The sequence below is a fragment of the Bombyx mandarina genome, chromosome 04 (assembly GCF_030267445.1).
Source record: "Bombyx mandarina strain Sakado chromosome 04, ASM3026744v2".
NCBI classification, from domain to species: domain Eukaryota; kingdom Metazoa; phylum Arthropoda; class Insecta; order Lepidoptera; family Bombycidae; genus Bombyx; species Bombyx mandarina.
The window spans coordinates 5,588,160-5,603,678 of record NC_143211.1 but is presented as its reverse complement, the minus strand read 5'-3'; the positions used below and the strand labels follow the sequence as shown (position 1 = coordinate 5,603,678).

The window sequence follows — 15,519 nt, the reverse complement described above, 5'->3', positions numbered from 1 at the left end:
AATTGAGAATAGATTAAATATTATTTGTCTTTATTAATTTTTGTCTAAAGTGTAGTCTTGGCGAAATCTGTGGTTATAGAAGTATAATAATCTTTGACAATAGAATCAATAGTGTACAAACTAATAATTTTAATTAATTGTAGTCGAATTTCGACTACCGGGGGACCACCAGTTTAAGTACGAAGACCTGAGTATTCTTAAAAAGTAATCTATCATGTATAATCTGCGTTTTTGCGTGGACCCTGTAGGTACCTGCGTATTGGTGATCCGGAGTCTTCTAACAATGAGTTACACCATCAGATCGCGTATCGGGCCTAACCTCGTTGGTCCGTAGCGGCGCGGTCCTGACCATGTCCCAGTGGCACAGCGTGAAGGCCGGCCGATACGGCAGCCGCCTGTACGTGTGGGTAGACGGAACTCTCAGTACCGAGGCGATGTTGGCTCATGCCTACCCCCACACTATGGCCAACGCGACCATATTATTAGGTTGGTTTTTTGTAACGCGACAGGCATTTATCTCAAGACGTAGAATCATGTAGAACGGTGCTTCCCAACGTGGGGCCCACACCCCACAAGGAGCAATTTGATAATTAAGAGGGACAATCGCACTAAATTAATATAGAAAATCTGTATTAAAATTATTTTGAATTTTAATTTCAGTTTTTTATTATTTGTTTTGAAATATTATTACTGTGTTGTGATAACAATTTCATAGTTATTTCTTCCTAAAACCTATCATTTATGTTTTTTTTATATTTGAAACTATGTATGGGGAGCATACAAATTTTAGAAATGTTACAGTGGAGCATGGCATAAAAAAGGTTGGGAAGCACTGATGTAGAAACATGTAGATTTTGTTTATTACTTTAACAGGTGAACCGCCAGTCGGTAGAGCGTGAGACGCTTAATCTCAGGTTCGTGGATTCGTGCCCCACGTTGGGCGCCAAAATTTGTATCTTATGATACAAGGAGATCCCGTTCTATTACTTACGAAATTTTATTTTATATTTATACAATAATTTGTTTAGATGACGATAGATGCTTGTTTTTTGTATTTTCGTTAAACGATGAAGTAAAGAAGATTGAATGTTTTCCTCGTAAAATTTTGTCAGAGACAGAATATGTTAAAACGTACAGAGTAGTTAGCTACGAGCTCACGGCTTACATGGCGGCTACCAGAGCCCACAGACATCAACAAAGTGAATGCCGCAACCTGAGACATGAGTTCTAGACTCAGTTTGACAGTGCAACAGCTACCCAACAGTTTGAGGGATGTTAAACTGGAGCGCATTAATGCTTCACGGCAAAAACAGCACGTGCGTCACCTCTCCACACTCGTCTCACGTTCTACCACTTGTACTCGAAGTAAGAATCAAAGAGGTTTGAAAGAATCAAAAAGAAAAAGAAGAAGAAGAAGAATCAAAAGAAAAAGAATCAAAAAGTTTGATACACAATTTTCAAAAATTGATTTTTGTCATTTTTTTCAGGAAATCAGTCGTTTAGAGATAGGGTCGTTTCTGTCAGAACTAAACTTTTGAATGGAACGCCCCACACAAATACCGTTCAAATATTTGCAGGAGGAGCTAAGGATCTGTCTACATTACCATTCGAAGCCATGTCCGGTCCACTCGAGGCGTTTACCGGTTGCATTAGAAATTTTCACGTCAACAACGTTTTGTTGCATTTGGAACAGCATAATATTAGAGGTGAGTCTATTTTAATTTTGTTAACAACGATTGCTTCGTATCGAGCTAGAGTGTAAGTAATACTAACCTTTCTTTGTAATACTAAACCTTCAAATCTTTCTTTTCTAAAAACTACGCTTTCTATGAAATAGTTATGAACTAAAACCCTAAATTTTGAAGAATATATTTTAAAAGTAGTTTAAAATATATTCTTCATCATTTTTGGTGTATTTGGCACACACCAAAAATTAAAAAAAAACTTTTTTTTGTTTGGAAATTGTCAGAATATTCTAAATGTGAAACTGTGTTTGTTTGTTGATGTATTTGTTTCACGTTAAAACAAAGCAACGGATTGCAATGACTTAAGTGATGGTCAAGAGAGTGACAAGAGCTTATCCCGAAAAAAACATCTGATTCTCACGTGAAACTGTTTTGTTGTATTTAGAAAAAAAAATTAACTTTTCTTGACCACGTGGGAAAAAGCCGCGAGTAACAAATATAATTTTTATTTTTTATTTTTTTATTGCTCAGGTGGGTGGACGAGCTCATAGCCCACCTGGTATTAAGTGGTTACTGGAGCCCATATACATCTAAAACGTAAATGCGCCACCCACCTTGAGATATAAGTTCTAAGGTCTCAGTATAGTAACAACGGCTACGCCACCCTTCAAACCGAAACGCATTACTGCTTCATGGCAGAAATAGGCGGGGTGGTGGTACCTACCCGTGCGGACTCACAAGAAGTCCTACCGCCAGTAATATATAAAAACTTTAATTCAATATAAAATCTAATAAATTTAATTGGCTCTAATATCCATTATCGTTTGAGGGAAACGGGAATACGTTTGTGTATAAATCCAAAATTGTCTATGAACTACCCTCACAACACAGCTGCTCAGAACGTGTTGGACTGCGATGGAACCGCGTGCGGCGCCGAGGCGTGTCCGGGGGGGTGCGTGGTGGAGCGCGGGGGTGCGCGCTGCCGACGTCACGTGGCGCCGCGCTCCGACTGCGTGCACGCCGCCTGCCACCACAGTGAGTCCGACATCGCCTTACCAAACCTTCGGCTCTAAGGTAACCGCTAAGAACCCGACTGACAAAACAGAGACTTCAGGGAAATAAAATCAAAATACATTCGCTAAAAATACATGCTGTTGCGGACCTAATTGCTATTTTGATAGCTGATGTAGTTTTTTTTATTCTTGGCTTTTTGACGTTGTCTATTCGTATTACCTATTTCTTTCTATTTCTTAATTTTCTATTTTTATTAAAAAATAATCATTCGTCAACTTGTATCATCGTTTATCATTTACAGAGATTAATTTGGTTTGTTCATTTCACATGCTAAGCATAAATCTAGACGTCAGAAACGAAAAGTTGTCATTACTGTAGGATAAAGATAGCAGATTCTGATATAATAATAATTAAAAATTACTTAACACTTTGATTACGCCTTGCTCATTTTTTAACCGTCTTGGCCATCTTACTATCATCTGTCATTCCCTTTCCCATTCTTTCCGTTTTCTCTCACTCACATCTTAACGCTCCGTTCCATACTATTTTCATACGTTCCGTTCTTACCAATCCTATATTACTTTTAACAAAATATGGATTAGTTTGTAGGTAGCACTTTTTAATGTAGTTTCGACAGCTAGACTATATTTTTGTTAGATTACCTGAATAAATTATATCTTTTAATGGAAAAAGGTTGATGTTTATGATGCATTAGAATTACAATTTAAAAAGATAAAATATTTAGTATATAATTTCAAAAAATAATTAAATCGTATTGCATGTACAAAGGATCGTCCGAAAGCGCGAAAAGCATACCGCGCGTCATTTTTTTCCTTATCTATTTGCTGGTAGCACAGGGGGATATTCTAGCAACGCGCAGACCGGTAGGTAAGCTCACGCGTTCAATGTGAGAGAATTTGCTAACACTAGCCCTAGCAAGAGCAGTGCTTCGCAGAATCTATCTACCAGAGGATCGGAATCGCGACCCACTGAGAAGATCCGGCGAGAAACTCAATGGGCTATGTCTATAGGTTAGTTCGCTCGTCGAACTCTTCGTCGTAATTGACGAAATCGACGAGGACGGTGACCGGTGCTTGAGGGTCCTAAAACTAAAACTACTTTATGAAGCATCGGCATTAATATAATGGCGCAAGATCGAACCGTATAAGTAGTTATATTACATCTACGACTCGCGAAAGCCGTAGTAAAGATTTATTAAATAATTGAATATTCCTAATATGTTTTGTCGTTGAGCGTTTTTCTTTTCTTTCTTTTTTTTATATAGAAATCAACATATCCATACCGCAGTTCGATGGCACCTCACTGATATCCCTGTCTCGACAACTGACTCGGCGAGACAACGAACAAAGACTATTCTCTGGCTACACTAGACCTGACCACGTCTCACTGAATTTCACTACGGCCGAATACGACGGACTTCTGCTTTGGGCCGTAACGGTAAATAAAATATTTATATTCTCCGTGGCATTTCACTATTTGATATATACGATTCGACTTATATTTAAAAAAAACTTGTTTAAATTTAAACAGGCAAAGGAGTTCAAATTCCTATTTTAAAATACGAAGTCTAAGTCAGAATTCCCCTTCAAACCCATTGTAGGAACGCGGCAGAAATAGCCATTATCAGTGGTATTCAAATTCAAAAAAGTTTAAAATAACACAGGTTTCCAAAACTTTACTTTTACAGGATTCGGACTATATCGGTTTAGGACTCGAAAAGGGTTACCTCAAGCTCACCTACTCTCTCCAGTTAGGGACATGTGACACGGATATTATACAAAATTCGTCCTCATTTTTTTCAAAATCGATTCCGCACGTCGGCTTCCTCGCTGACGGAGAATGGCACACAATAGTCCTTAAAATGAGAAGAGAGAATATAACTGTTACAGTTGATGAAACGCAAGCGTATTTTGTAGAGCCAGGGATTTTAAACCATGAAAAAGATACGGAATTGTTTATTGGTAAGATATCTTTGTTTATCATTTTTGTATTAAGTATTTGATTTTTATCATATATTTCACCGACAAGAGTACAATGAAAAAATATATATTTTAAACCCAGTCTATTACCATCTGCGAAAGACTTTGTCACGCTATCTCATATTGACAACGCGTCCAATGAAATTTTGCATATTATACATTGTCAGGAGTACCTCATTCCGATAGAGGCACCCGTCACGTGCGGACGTGCTCATCGACCACTCGATTGCCCAGCCTTTGTTCGCCCGGCTTTTGTTAGCCCGGCCATTGTTCGCGCGACCTGTGTTCGTGGTACATCTGCCGACCAAGTGTTTTTTTTCTGGAAGTTTTTAATTGTTTTGTTTCCTTTTGTTATTTCTGTGTTCGTGGTACATCTGCCGACAAACTGTCTTCCTGGAAGTGTTTAATTGTTTTGTTTCTTTTTGTTATTTCCGTTTTGTTGTGTTTTTTTCTTTGTCCTGTAGTAATCGTGCCGCATCGCCACCTGTGTTCAATAGAACCGCTCAGGTCCGAGAAGTTGGGGCCTCGCCGCAAGGCGAGTGTTTTCTAAGACCCAGGGTAGCCCCACCTGGGCACGTAGCCATCATGGACGCTGTATTTGCGGAATTTCTCCGGCTTCGCTACCCAAAGCTCACTTCCGAGTTTCAGGCCTTCAAGGCCGATCACACCGCGAGCCCTCTCGTGGACTCCGCCGAGCTCGCTGCTCCTGCGTCGCCTGTACCTGCGTGCAAAGCTTCTGCATCGAGCACTGCAGCCTCCGTCGTGCCTGCCGTTCCCGCGTCGCCTATACTGGCGAGTAAAACTGCTGCGTCGTCCGCCGTGGTCACCGTTCCAGCAGCGCGATCATCCGCGGCCTCCGTCGCACCCTCCAAAACACCTACTCGTAGGTCACCTGCGCCCGCCTCCTCGTCCTCCGACTCTGACTCGGAGATGGAGGTCGACCTCGCCCCCGCCTCATCGACGGATGGATTCACCCTGGTGCAAAAGGGTAAGAAGCGTGCCGCGGAGTCTCGAGCTCCCGCGGCCGCTAAAATTAGCAAAGCCGCGAACGCGTCGCGCCCCCGCCCTCAGACTCCCGTTGCGCCTCCAGCCCGTGCCACTCCGTCGCCGCGTCCGGTGGCACAAAATAAAACCCAGACCCCTCCCCCGGTAATCCTTCAAGAGAAGGCAGCTTGGGATCGAGTTTCCCTGGCCCTTAAGGCCAAAAATATCAATTTCACGAATGCCCGTAACCTCGTGAACGGCATTCAAATTAAGGTTCGAACACCCGACGACCATAGGGCCCTCTCTTCTTACCTCCGTAAGGAGCGTATAAGTTTCCACACGTATACGCTCCAGGAGGAGCGCGAACTCCGTGCCGTTATACGTGGCATCCCTAAAGAGTTGGATGCCGAGCTCGTTAAGGCCGACCTTCTCGAACAAGGCCTACCGGTTAACTCCGTACACCGCATGCATACAGGCCGCGGAAGGGAGCCATATAATATGGTTCTCGTCGCCCTCCAGCCTACCCCGAGGGTAAGCAAATATTCAACATCCGAACGGTCTGTAGCCTTTCCGGAATCGCAGTCGAAACCCCACACAAGAAAGGCACACCTAGCCAGTGCCATAACTGCCAATTATACGGGCATTCTTCCCGTAACTGTCACGCGCGCCCCCGATGCGTCAAGTGCTTAGGCGATCACGCCACGGCCCTATGCACTCGCGATCAAAAAACCGCGACGGAACCGCCTAGCTGCGTCCTGTGTCGAACACAGGGTCACCCCGCAAATTACCGCGGATGCCCCCGAGCCCCTAAAATAAATCGACGCGTCGCCCGCCAAAACCGCCTCCGAGCTTCCGGCCCAGACATCAAAGCCTCGGCACCCTCTGTGTCGCAGGCTAAGCCAGCGTTCGTTCCGGCGCCGGTGCCCAGTGTCTCGGCCTGGGCGAAACCGCTGCCGTACACGAACACGGCTACAACTCCCTCCTCCGCGATTCGTCCCGCCCCCGCGACTCGTCCCTCTCCCGCGACTTGCCCTCCGACCGCGTCCGACAATCTCGCTTTAGCGATCGACTTCTTTCAGTCGATCAACTTTGAGCGCGTTAACGCTTTGGGCGACGCCATTCGCGCTGCCTCCACTGCACAACACTTTATCTCCGTTGTGCAAGAATACGCCGACGTATACGCGTCATTAAATACGTACGTCCTCCCCTCACTCCGCCGGTAATCAATGGCGTATATAAGTAGAATAAAGCCCCTATCCGTAACGATAGGATTTTTTAACGCTTACGGTCTCGCAAATCAACGTGATCAGGTTTCTGACTTTTGCGTGACCATCAAATTGATATCTTTTTAGTGCAGGAGACCCTACTTAAGCCCGCGCGCCGTGACCCTAAAATCGCGAACTATAACATGGTCAGGAACGACAGGCTCTCTGCTCGTGGTGGTGGTACCGTCATTTACTATAGAAGAGCCCTGCATTGCGTCCCGCTCGATCCTCCCGCGCTCGCTAATATCGAAGCATCAGTGTGCCGAATCTCACTGACGGGACACGCGCCGATCGTTATCGCGTCCGTTTATCTTCCACCGGATAAGATCGTTCTAAGCAGTGATATCGAGGCGCTGCTCGGCATGGGGAGCTCTGTCATTCTGGCGGGCGACCTAAATTGTAAACACATCAGGTGGAACTCACACACTACAACCCCGAATGGCAGGCGGCTTGACGCGTTAGTCGATGATCTCGCCTTCGATATCGTCGCTCCGCTAACCCCGACTCACTACCCGCTAAATATCGCGCATCGCCCGGATATACTCGACATAGCGTTATTAAAAAACGTAACTCTGCGCTTACACTCGATCGAAGTAGTTTCAGAGTTAGATTCAGACCACCGTCCCGTCGTTATGAAGCTCGGTCGCGCTCCCGATTCCGTTCCCGTCACGAGGACTGTGGTGGATTGGCACACGCTGGGCATCAGCCTGGCTGAATCTGATCCACCATCGCTCCCGTTTAACCCAGACTCTACCCCGTCCCCTCAGGATACCGCTGAAGCCATAGACATCTTAACGTCACACATCACCTCGACATTAGATAGGTCATCGAAACAAGTTGTAGCGGAGGACTTCCTTCACCGCTTCAAATTGTCCGACGATATTAGGGAACTCCTTAGAGCTAAGAACGCCTCGATACGCGCCTACGACAGGTATCCTACCGCGGAAAATCGTATTCGAATGCGTGCCCTACAACGCGACGTAAAGTCTCGCATCGCCGAAGTCCGAGATGCCAGATGGTCTGATTTCTTAGAAAGACTCGCGCCCTCTCAAAGGTCTTACTACCGCTTAGCTCGTACTCTCAAATCGGATACGGTAGTAACTATGCCCCCCCTCGTAGGCCCCTCAGGCCGACTCGCGGCGTTCGATGATGATGAAAAAGCAGAGCTGCTGGCCGATACATTGCAAACCCAGTGCACGCCCAGCACTCAATCCGTGGACCCTGTTCATGTAGAATTTGTAGACAGTGAGGTAGAACGCAGAGTCTCCTTGCCACCCTCGGAAGCGTTACCACCCGTCACCCCGATGGAAGTTAAAGACTTGATCAAAGACCTACGTCCTCGCAAGGCTCCCGGTTCCGACGGTATATCCAACCGCGTTATTAAACTTCTACCCGTCCAACTCATCGTGATGTTGGCATCTATTTTCAATGCCGCTATGGCGAACTGTATCTTTCCCGCGGTGTGGAAAGAAGCGGACGTTATCGGCATACATAAACCCGGTAAACCAAAAATCATCCGACGAGCTACCGCCCGATTAGTCTCCTCATGTCTCTAGGCAAACTGTATGAGCGTCTGCTTTACAAACGCCTCAGAGACTTCGTCTCATCCAAGGGCATTCTCATCGATGAACAATTCGGATTCCGTACAAATCACTCATGCGTTCAACAGGTGCACCGCCTCACGGAGCACATTCTTGTGGGGCTTAATCGACCAAAACCGTTATACACGGGAGCTCTCTTCTTCGACGTCGCAAAAGCGTTCGACAAAGTCTGGCACAACGGTTTGATTTTCAAACTATTCAACATGGGCGTGCCGGATAGTCTCGTGCTCATCATACGGGACTTCTTGTCGAACCGCTCTTTTCGATATCGAGTCGAGGGAACCCGCTCCTCCCCACGACCTCTCACAGCTGGAGTCCCGCAAGGCTCTGTCCTCTCACCCCTCCTATTTAGCTTATTCGTTAACGATATTCCCCGGTCGCCGCCGACCCATTTAGCTTTATTCGCCGACGACACGACTGTTTACTATTCCAGTAGAAACAAGTCCCTAATCGCGAAGAAGCTTCAGAGCGCAGCCCTAGTCCTAGGACAGTGGTTCCGAAAATGGCGCATAGACATCAACCCAGCGAAAAGTACTGCGGTGCTATTTCAGAGGGGAAGCTCCACACGGATTTCCTCCCGTATTAGGAGGAGGAATCTCACACCCCCGATTACTCTCTTTAGTCAATCCATACCCTGGGCCAGGAAGGTCAAGTACCTGGGCGTTACCCTGGATGCATCGATGACATTCCGCCCGCATATAAAATCAGTCCGTGACCGTGCCGCGTTTATTCTCGGTAGACTCTACCCCATGATCTGTAAGCGGAGTAAAATGTCCCTTCGGAACAAGGTGACACTTTACAAAACTTGCATAAGGCCCGTCATGACTTACGCGAGTGTGGTGTTCGCTCACGCGGCCCGCACACACATAAACACCCTTCAATCTCTACAATCCCGCTTTTGCAGGTTAGCCGTCGGAGCTCCGTGGTTCGTGAGGAACGTTGACCTACACGACGACCTGGGCCTCGAATCTATCCAGAAATACATGAAGTCAGCGTCGGAACGGTACTTCGATAAGGCTATGCGTCATGATAATCGCCTTATCGTAGCCGCCGCTGACTACTCCCCGAATCCTGATCATGTAGGAGCCAGTCACCGTCGACGCCCTAGACACGTCCTTACGGATCCCTCAGATCCAATAACCTTTGCACTAGACGCCTTCAGCTCTAGGAGCAGGCTTAGGGACCTCGGTAACCGTACTCGTCGAACTCGACAAAGAGTTCGCCGTGCAACCTAACCCATGAATCAGCTCGCTGAGTTTCTCGCCGGATCTTCTCAGCGGGTCGCGATTCCGATCCGGTAGTAGATTCATTCGCGAAGCAGCTGCTCTTGAGCTGTTAGGTCTCCTTCGGAGGCGCTCGGGTAGCTGTTAGCAAATCCCACCCCTCCTGGCTGAGCCTTTGCTCGCCCACCTGAAAAAAAAAAAAAAAAAAAAAAAAAAAAAAAAAAAAAAAAAAAAAAAAAAAAAAAAAAAGGAGTACCTACAGAAATGACACAGGATAGTAACTTTAATTTGAAAGACTATTGGATTCTGATCAGGATAGTTATGAAGGACTGGTTAGTTATGATGGTTCGAAATAAATGTGCACGTACATATATCGGTGCTTTTGAATATTTCACTCCTAAGAGGATCAATTAATTATGTGTTGAAATTATACGGGGCTACTTTTGAAGGTAGAACCATTTATTTAAGTTTCCTATTAGAAGTTTAGAAAAGTATTATACATATGTGATTACTGCGTATGAATACGGGGCGGATCAGTAGTTTTACGATACTTATACGCTATTTAAAAAAAAACCTTGGCAATAAAGTATTTTGTTTTCAGGTGGCGTTACTGAAGAGAATCCTATGGCCAAAAAAATGTTTCCGAACAATTTAAAAGGTTGCATAGACAACATATCAACGAAAGAAAACAGTTATATCAACAACTTTACCGAAGTTTACAGCAAAAATATCAAGTCCTGCCAATTATTCCCTCCGACTTAAGTAATTTTATAATAATGTTTTTAGTAAATAATCGTGTGTGCAATTTAGTCAATTGTTGTTGTTGTAGGTGAACGCGTGAGTTTTTCGATTGTATTTTTGAATGTGGAGTGAATAACTCACAGTACAAATTAATCTAGTCTTATAAAGTGCGCAGAACTGACAGAACTGAAACGTAATACTTGCGTGCTTAAAACTAAAATAATTGAAATTTAAAACTCATTTTTCAATACATACTTAAATAATTGTTGTGTCTATGGGAACATTGGGAACAGTAGCCAATGAGTGCGGAGCTCGGTTTGTGGCTTAATATTACAAGTTTAAAATTTACATCGATGATGATTTTAGCTTTTCAAGTTATATTTGTTAATGATGTATTTATTATATTACAGATGGGATTAATTTTAAGAATTAATTTTTAATAATTAAACTTAATTAAACTCCCTAAATATTTGTTTAAAGCTACAAGATAAAGATTAAAAAATACTCACGAATCCGTATGTATGGGAAGGATTTTTGCGTAAAATTAGAATTAGGTTCTCATTGTTGTAATCATGATCTAATTTAGGGGTGAGCGTTAAAAACTTATTACCAACAAAATAGGACAATTTGTCATTCTGCGTCGAAACTATATAGTTGTCGTTGTGATGAAAATATTTGTCTTTGCTTTTTATTTTGTTTATAATTTTTTAAGGTTAAGATTAAGTCCATCTTTAATTACATTGTGTATCGAAAATCTTACACCGAACGATTGTCATTACTATGTAGATTAATGATCCAAATGTTAATCGGAACTTTCAAGTTTTTGTCAAACGTCAACTATTATTATATGAGAGGGTAGGTATCATTAGACGCTCCGTACATTGTCCGCACTGGGATTAGCTGACAAGTGCCAGTGTGCTCAAAGTTTTCCATGAGTTGAGACTGAGCTTCCGGGCTACATCACATGCAGGGCTGCCACGTCGGAGATGCGTGACTGTTATTTTCTGATCATACGACTTCAAGAACAGCTGTGTCGCAGTTTGATTACCGTGCAACCATAAGCAACCACTTACATACGTAGTATTGACGTACGCTCATATCACTAGATCGAACGATAACAAGATACTTCGAGATCATTCTCTAACGACCTCCAGTTCTATCTGCGTTTTACTCAAATACGAACTGATCATTTTGTTTGTTTCGTTTTAACATTCCGTTATTGTTTTAGAATTTTATTTATACGTTACTTACTTATACGTTACATATTCACTTATACATTGTATTCATCTACCCACTCATGTCAAGCTTTCCTTCTTTAAGAACGGTTAGGTGGTAGATAACTCAATTGTTGAGTTAAGCTCGCCATTTTTTATATCTTACAATTTTGTATTACCGCTTATTTAAATTATTGTCTCATAATAAACGAATCGAAGTGTATTTTTTTTTTTTTTGGAAAAAGAAAATGAAAAATTTGTACGTACACAAAATATAGTTTTATTGATATATTCATGTTTAATAAATTGTATACATAACATCATCAAATATTATATTATTATAAACATATACATTTCGTTATACGTTACTTAATCAAACACAAATACAATATGAGATGTAATCCCCGTTAATTACTAGATTTCATTAATTAAAATTAAAAAGAAAAACCAACTTTTAGTCTCAGCGCAGAGTTTAAATTGGCATACAAGTTGAACACCTATTTAAACGCATCAATTGCACGAAGCTCATCGCGATGAACATCCAGTTTTATTTACAATTCGTTATAAAAAGCGAGATGTACATAAAAAAAAAAAACAAGTAAGAAATCCATTAGGCCTATTTACAAGTGGAATAAAGTTGGAATGCTTTACTGTAGTTATACAATTTAGCTCTGCGATCAGTTAAAAACATATTGTACACGTTTAAAAACTTATTTAGGAACATCGATTCCTTTATATATATAATTTTTTTTTTATACGACATTAAAATATCGTTATATAATTTCTATAAAATAAATAAATGTTATTATTATTATTATATTAAGCGATAAAGAATAAATAAAATTTAATAATTGCACATCGTCGATTATTTAAAAAAAAAAAAAATGTTCGAAAATTAAATACGTTCTTTGTGGGGACAGTAAGCTGCGCTCACCGGGGGGGGGGGGGATACAGGCCGAGTTCAATTACATCGTTCACCGGTTTCATTGTTCTAACGTGTCTATAAAGTTTATTTAAACAATAACGAAATGAAACACGCACCATGGGAATGTTTCGGGCAACATCAATAAAGTTTTTCTCTTTCATTTTATTTTTATTTTACGAAAGTATAATAAAAGCTAATCACAGGACAGGTAAATATTATATATTTACGAGACACTCGATGCGCGGGCCTCGCTGTAATAATCTCATTCGAAATAAATAATAAATATATGTATGTATACACTTTACCTACTGTGCATTTGGTTTACACGAGAAAAGTATTCATACGTAAAGGGCCTAAACGACAATCATAATACTCACAGTCATTAATTATTTATGATACTTTCACGCAACAACACCGAACCGTAAAGACTAAGAAACATTAATTATTATTTTTTTTTCGTAGACCTCATATTGTTAATATACTATCGTGTGAATAAATGATACTTAAATTCATTTTTAGCCTACACACTATGAAATTCATTGAAATATAATATAATTATAAATCGGTTAACAATTTTACTAATAAACGTTAATAAAGTAACAAACACCGATATGAACGTTACATTTTTTTTATTTTTTTCTTTTCTTAATATTTTACTATAGTCGGAACATAATACCTAAACCCCACTTCACTTTTACCGGGTGGTAACATTCCCTATAAAATCATAATCTCTAAATCAATAAACATATTAAACTAATTTATAATGTCATCAATAAAATGTCATGTTCTATGAATAAAAACAACATAATTACCGACGATTCAATATATTAGGTACATCGATATAATCAAAAAAAGCATTCGGAGTATATAAAATCGGATTGTGTCACTGCGTCCCGCGTTCAGCTCGGGGTCATTTGCCGCTCCCACCGCGGTCTGGCGACGGTCTGGCGACGGTCTGGCGACGGTCTGGTGACGGTCTGGCGACAGTCTAGCGATGGTCTAGCGGCGCGCTGGCCGAGTGTGAGCAGCAAATACGGCAGTTTATCATACAAAATGTATTCCGTGAGCATCCTCATTCATTTCTATTCAACAAAACATATTTACTTGTAAAATCAGTCTCATTCGCATAAGGAAGTGATCACAGCACACACACTGGAAACTCGTTGCAGAGCGAGGGGCCAAGACCCTCTCAACGAAACTTTAAAAATAGAGCACCTCGTTTACTAGCTTCTAATTCATAATAAAAAGTTCGAATCGGGCAACAGATATATATGATTGTCGAAAAATAACTTCCAGAAGACCGGTTAAGCCGTGCGTCTATGTTTTTTAAAAAAGCGAGAAGTTATAGTTCGACGTCACAACAATAAAATATATTAAAATAAAACGATACATACATAGGTTAAGCCGTCACGATAAACGAAATAACAAGTTACAGACACAGACTAGAATACGAAAAATGTGCGGAACACACGGAAAACGACAGAACGCAAGGCTCCCGCTCGGCTCGAACTTCGTAGAAAAACGGCAACTCCAACGGCACGGAATCATCTCACACGTGAAACTGGGACATATTCATTCACATTCGTTCGTTAGTCGGTCGCGGGTCGCGGTCAGGCGCGCGGCTCCACTAGTCGCTGCAGCAGGACGGCCACCAGCACTGCCAGTACTAGGAAGCCCGTCGCCATCAGGAGCGCGGCGTGGCGGGCGGGTAGGGGGCGCGCGGGGCGGGGGCGGCGTACGCGCGGCGCGGCTACGGGCACGGGTACGAGTAGACGCGCCGGCGCCGACCACGCGCCCGCCAGCCCGCCGCGCACAGCACACACGCGCACCACGTACTCGCCGCCCGCCTCCAGCTCCTCGAGCCGGAACTGCGTGTCGCGACCCGCGTACACCTGCAACATGTCCTACATTATGCCGGATCTTCTCAGTGGGTCGCGTTTCCGATCCGATGGTAGATTCTGCGAAGCACGGCTCTTGCTAGGGTTCGTGTTAGCAACGTCATCAGGTTTGAGCCCCGTGAGCTCACCTACTAGTTAAGGCTACGCTGATGTAGCCTCTCAAGGCTCTCAGCTTAGGTAGGCAAAAAAAACCTACATCATTCACCATACAATACGCACTTTAGCATGTCCCCTCTGAAATGCTATCCTCAATATTGTTTCCTTTCAATTTGTGTTTCACACAGCTACATTACTAAAAGATCCTTGTCTAGTGCTCGATAACGCACACCAGTTTCGTCTAGTCAAATGGTCCTGGTTATATATTTAATAATTTACGGGGCTATTCTAAATGCGCGCAGACGAGCTCATTATATGTAAAGAGTTTTATAAATTATATATCATACATGTTGTTGATACAAAGGATAGATCAAGCAGGAAACTGTTGATATTAGAATAGTCGATTCGACGAAAATAATATTTTCCTAGTAAATACTTTCGGAATAAAAGAATACCTGCACATTACGAACAAACTATTCTTTGTCCAACCTTTGAGTTATGTTTTACGCAATTTATGCATGATATTATTATTACAGTGACGTAATATTCGTATTAAAAAATAAGGCTGACCTCATATACAAAAAAACTTTTTTTTTTCGTGGAATAGTCCCTGCGATATCGCTTTTCTTAAGCTCTGTTTGGCTCTCTCAATCTATATTTTGTAGGTCGAGGTCATAACGAGATGATAACTTGAATCTCACAAAGATTTATGGCCGTAAATTAAATTCAACGCACGAAATAGTAAAAATCGACAAAGAAATAGTAAAAGTCGGAAGTACCCATGGTACCGCCGGGTTAATCGAGCGAGTTCTTTGAACACAAAAATGTTCATAATAATATAATATCAGCTGATTAAAACACTCACAGACAACA

General features: G+C 42.4%; 2 protein-coding genes across 3 annotated transcripts in view; one reads left to right on the top strand and one right to left on the bottom strand.

The window, feature by feature from the left end:
- Nucleotides 1-11,948, top strand: part of eys (eyes shut) — a 29,041-nt gene extending 17,093 nt beyond the window's left edge. Inside the window, exons 16-21 of the mRNA XM_028178209.2 lie at nucleotides 301-486; nucleotides 1,578-1,706; nucleotides 2,577-2,720; nucleotides 3,985-4,157; nucleotides 4,408-4,681; nucleotides 10,374-11,948. Of these exons, the coding sequence (XP_028034010.2) occupies nucleotides 301-486; nucleotides 1,578-1,706; nucleotides 2,577-2,720; nucleotides 3,985-4,157; nucleotides 4,408-4,681; nucleotides 10,374-10,534 (1,067 nt within the window). The 3' untranslated portion in view covers nucleotides 10,535-11,948. The remainder of the gene's footprint in view (nucleotides 1-300; nucleotides 487-1,577; nucleotides 1,707-2,576; nucleotides 2,721-3,984; nucleotides 4,158-4,407; nucleotides 4,682-10,373) is intronic.
- A 43-nt stretch (nucleotides 11,949-11,991) lies between these two features.
- The window catches only part of mtgo (miles to go), a 55,363-nt gene continuing 51,835 nt past the window's right edge, over nucleotides 11,992-15,519 (bottom strand). For both annotated transcript variants that reach the window (XM_028178160.2, XM_028178161.2), the window contains one exon: nucleotides 11,992-14,544. In XM_028178160.2, coding sequence (XP_028033961.2) covers nucleotides 14,263-14,544 — 282 coding nt within the window. In that variant the 3' untranslated portion in view covers nucleotides 11,992-14,262. The remainder of the gene's footprint in view (nucleotides 14,545-15,519) is intronic.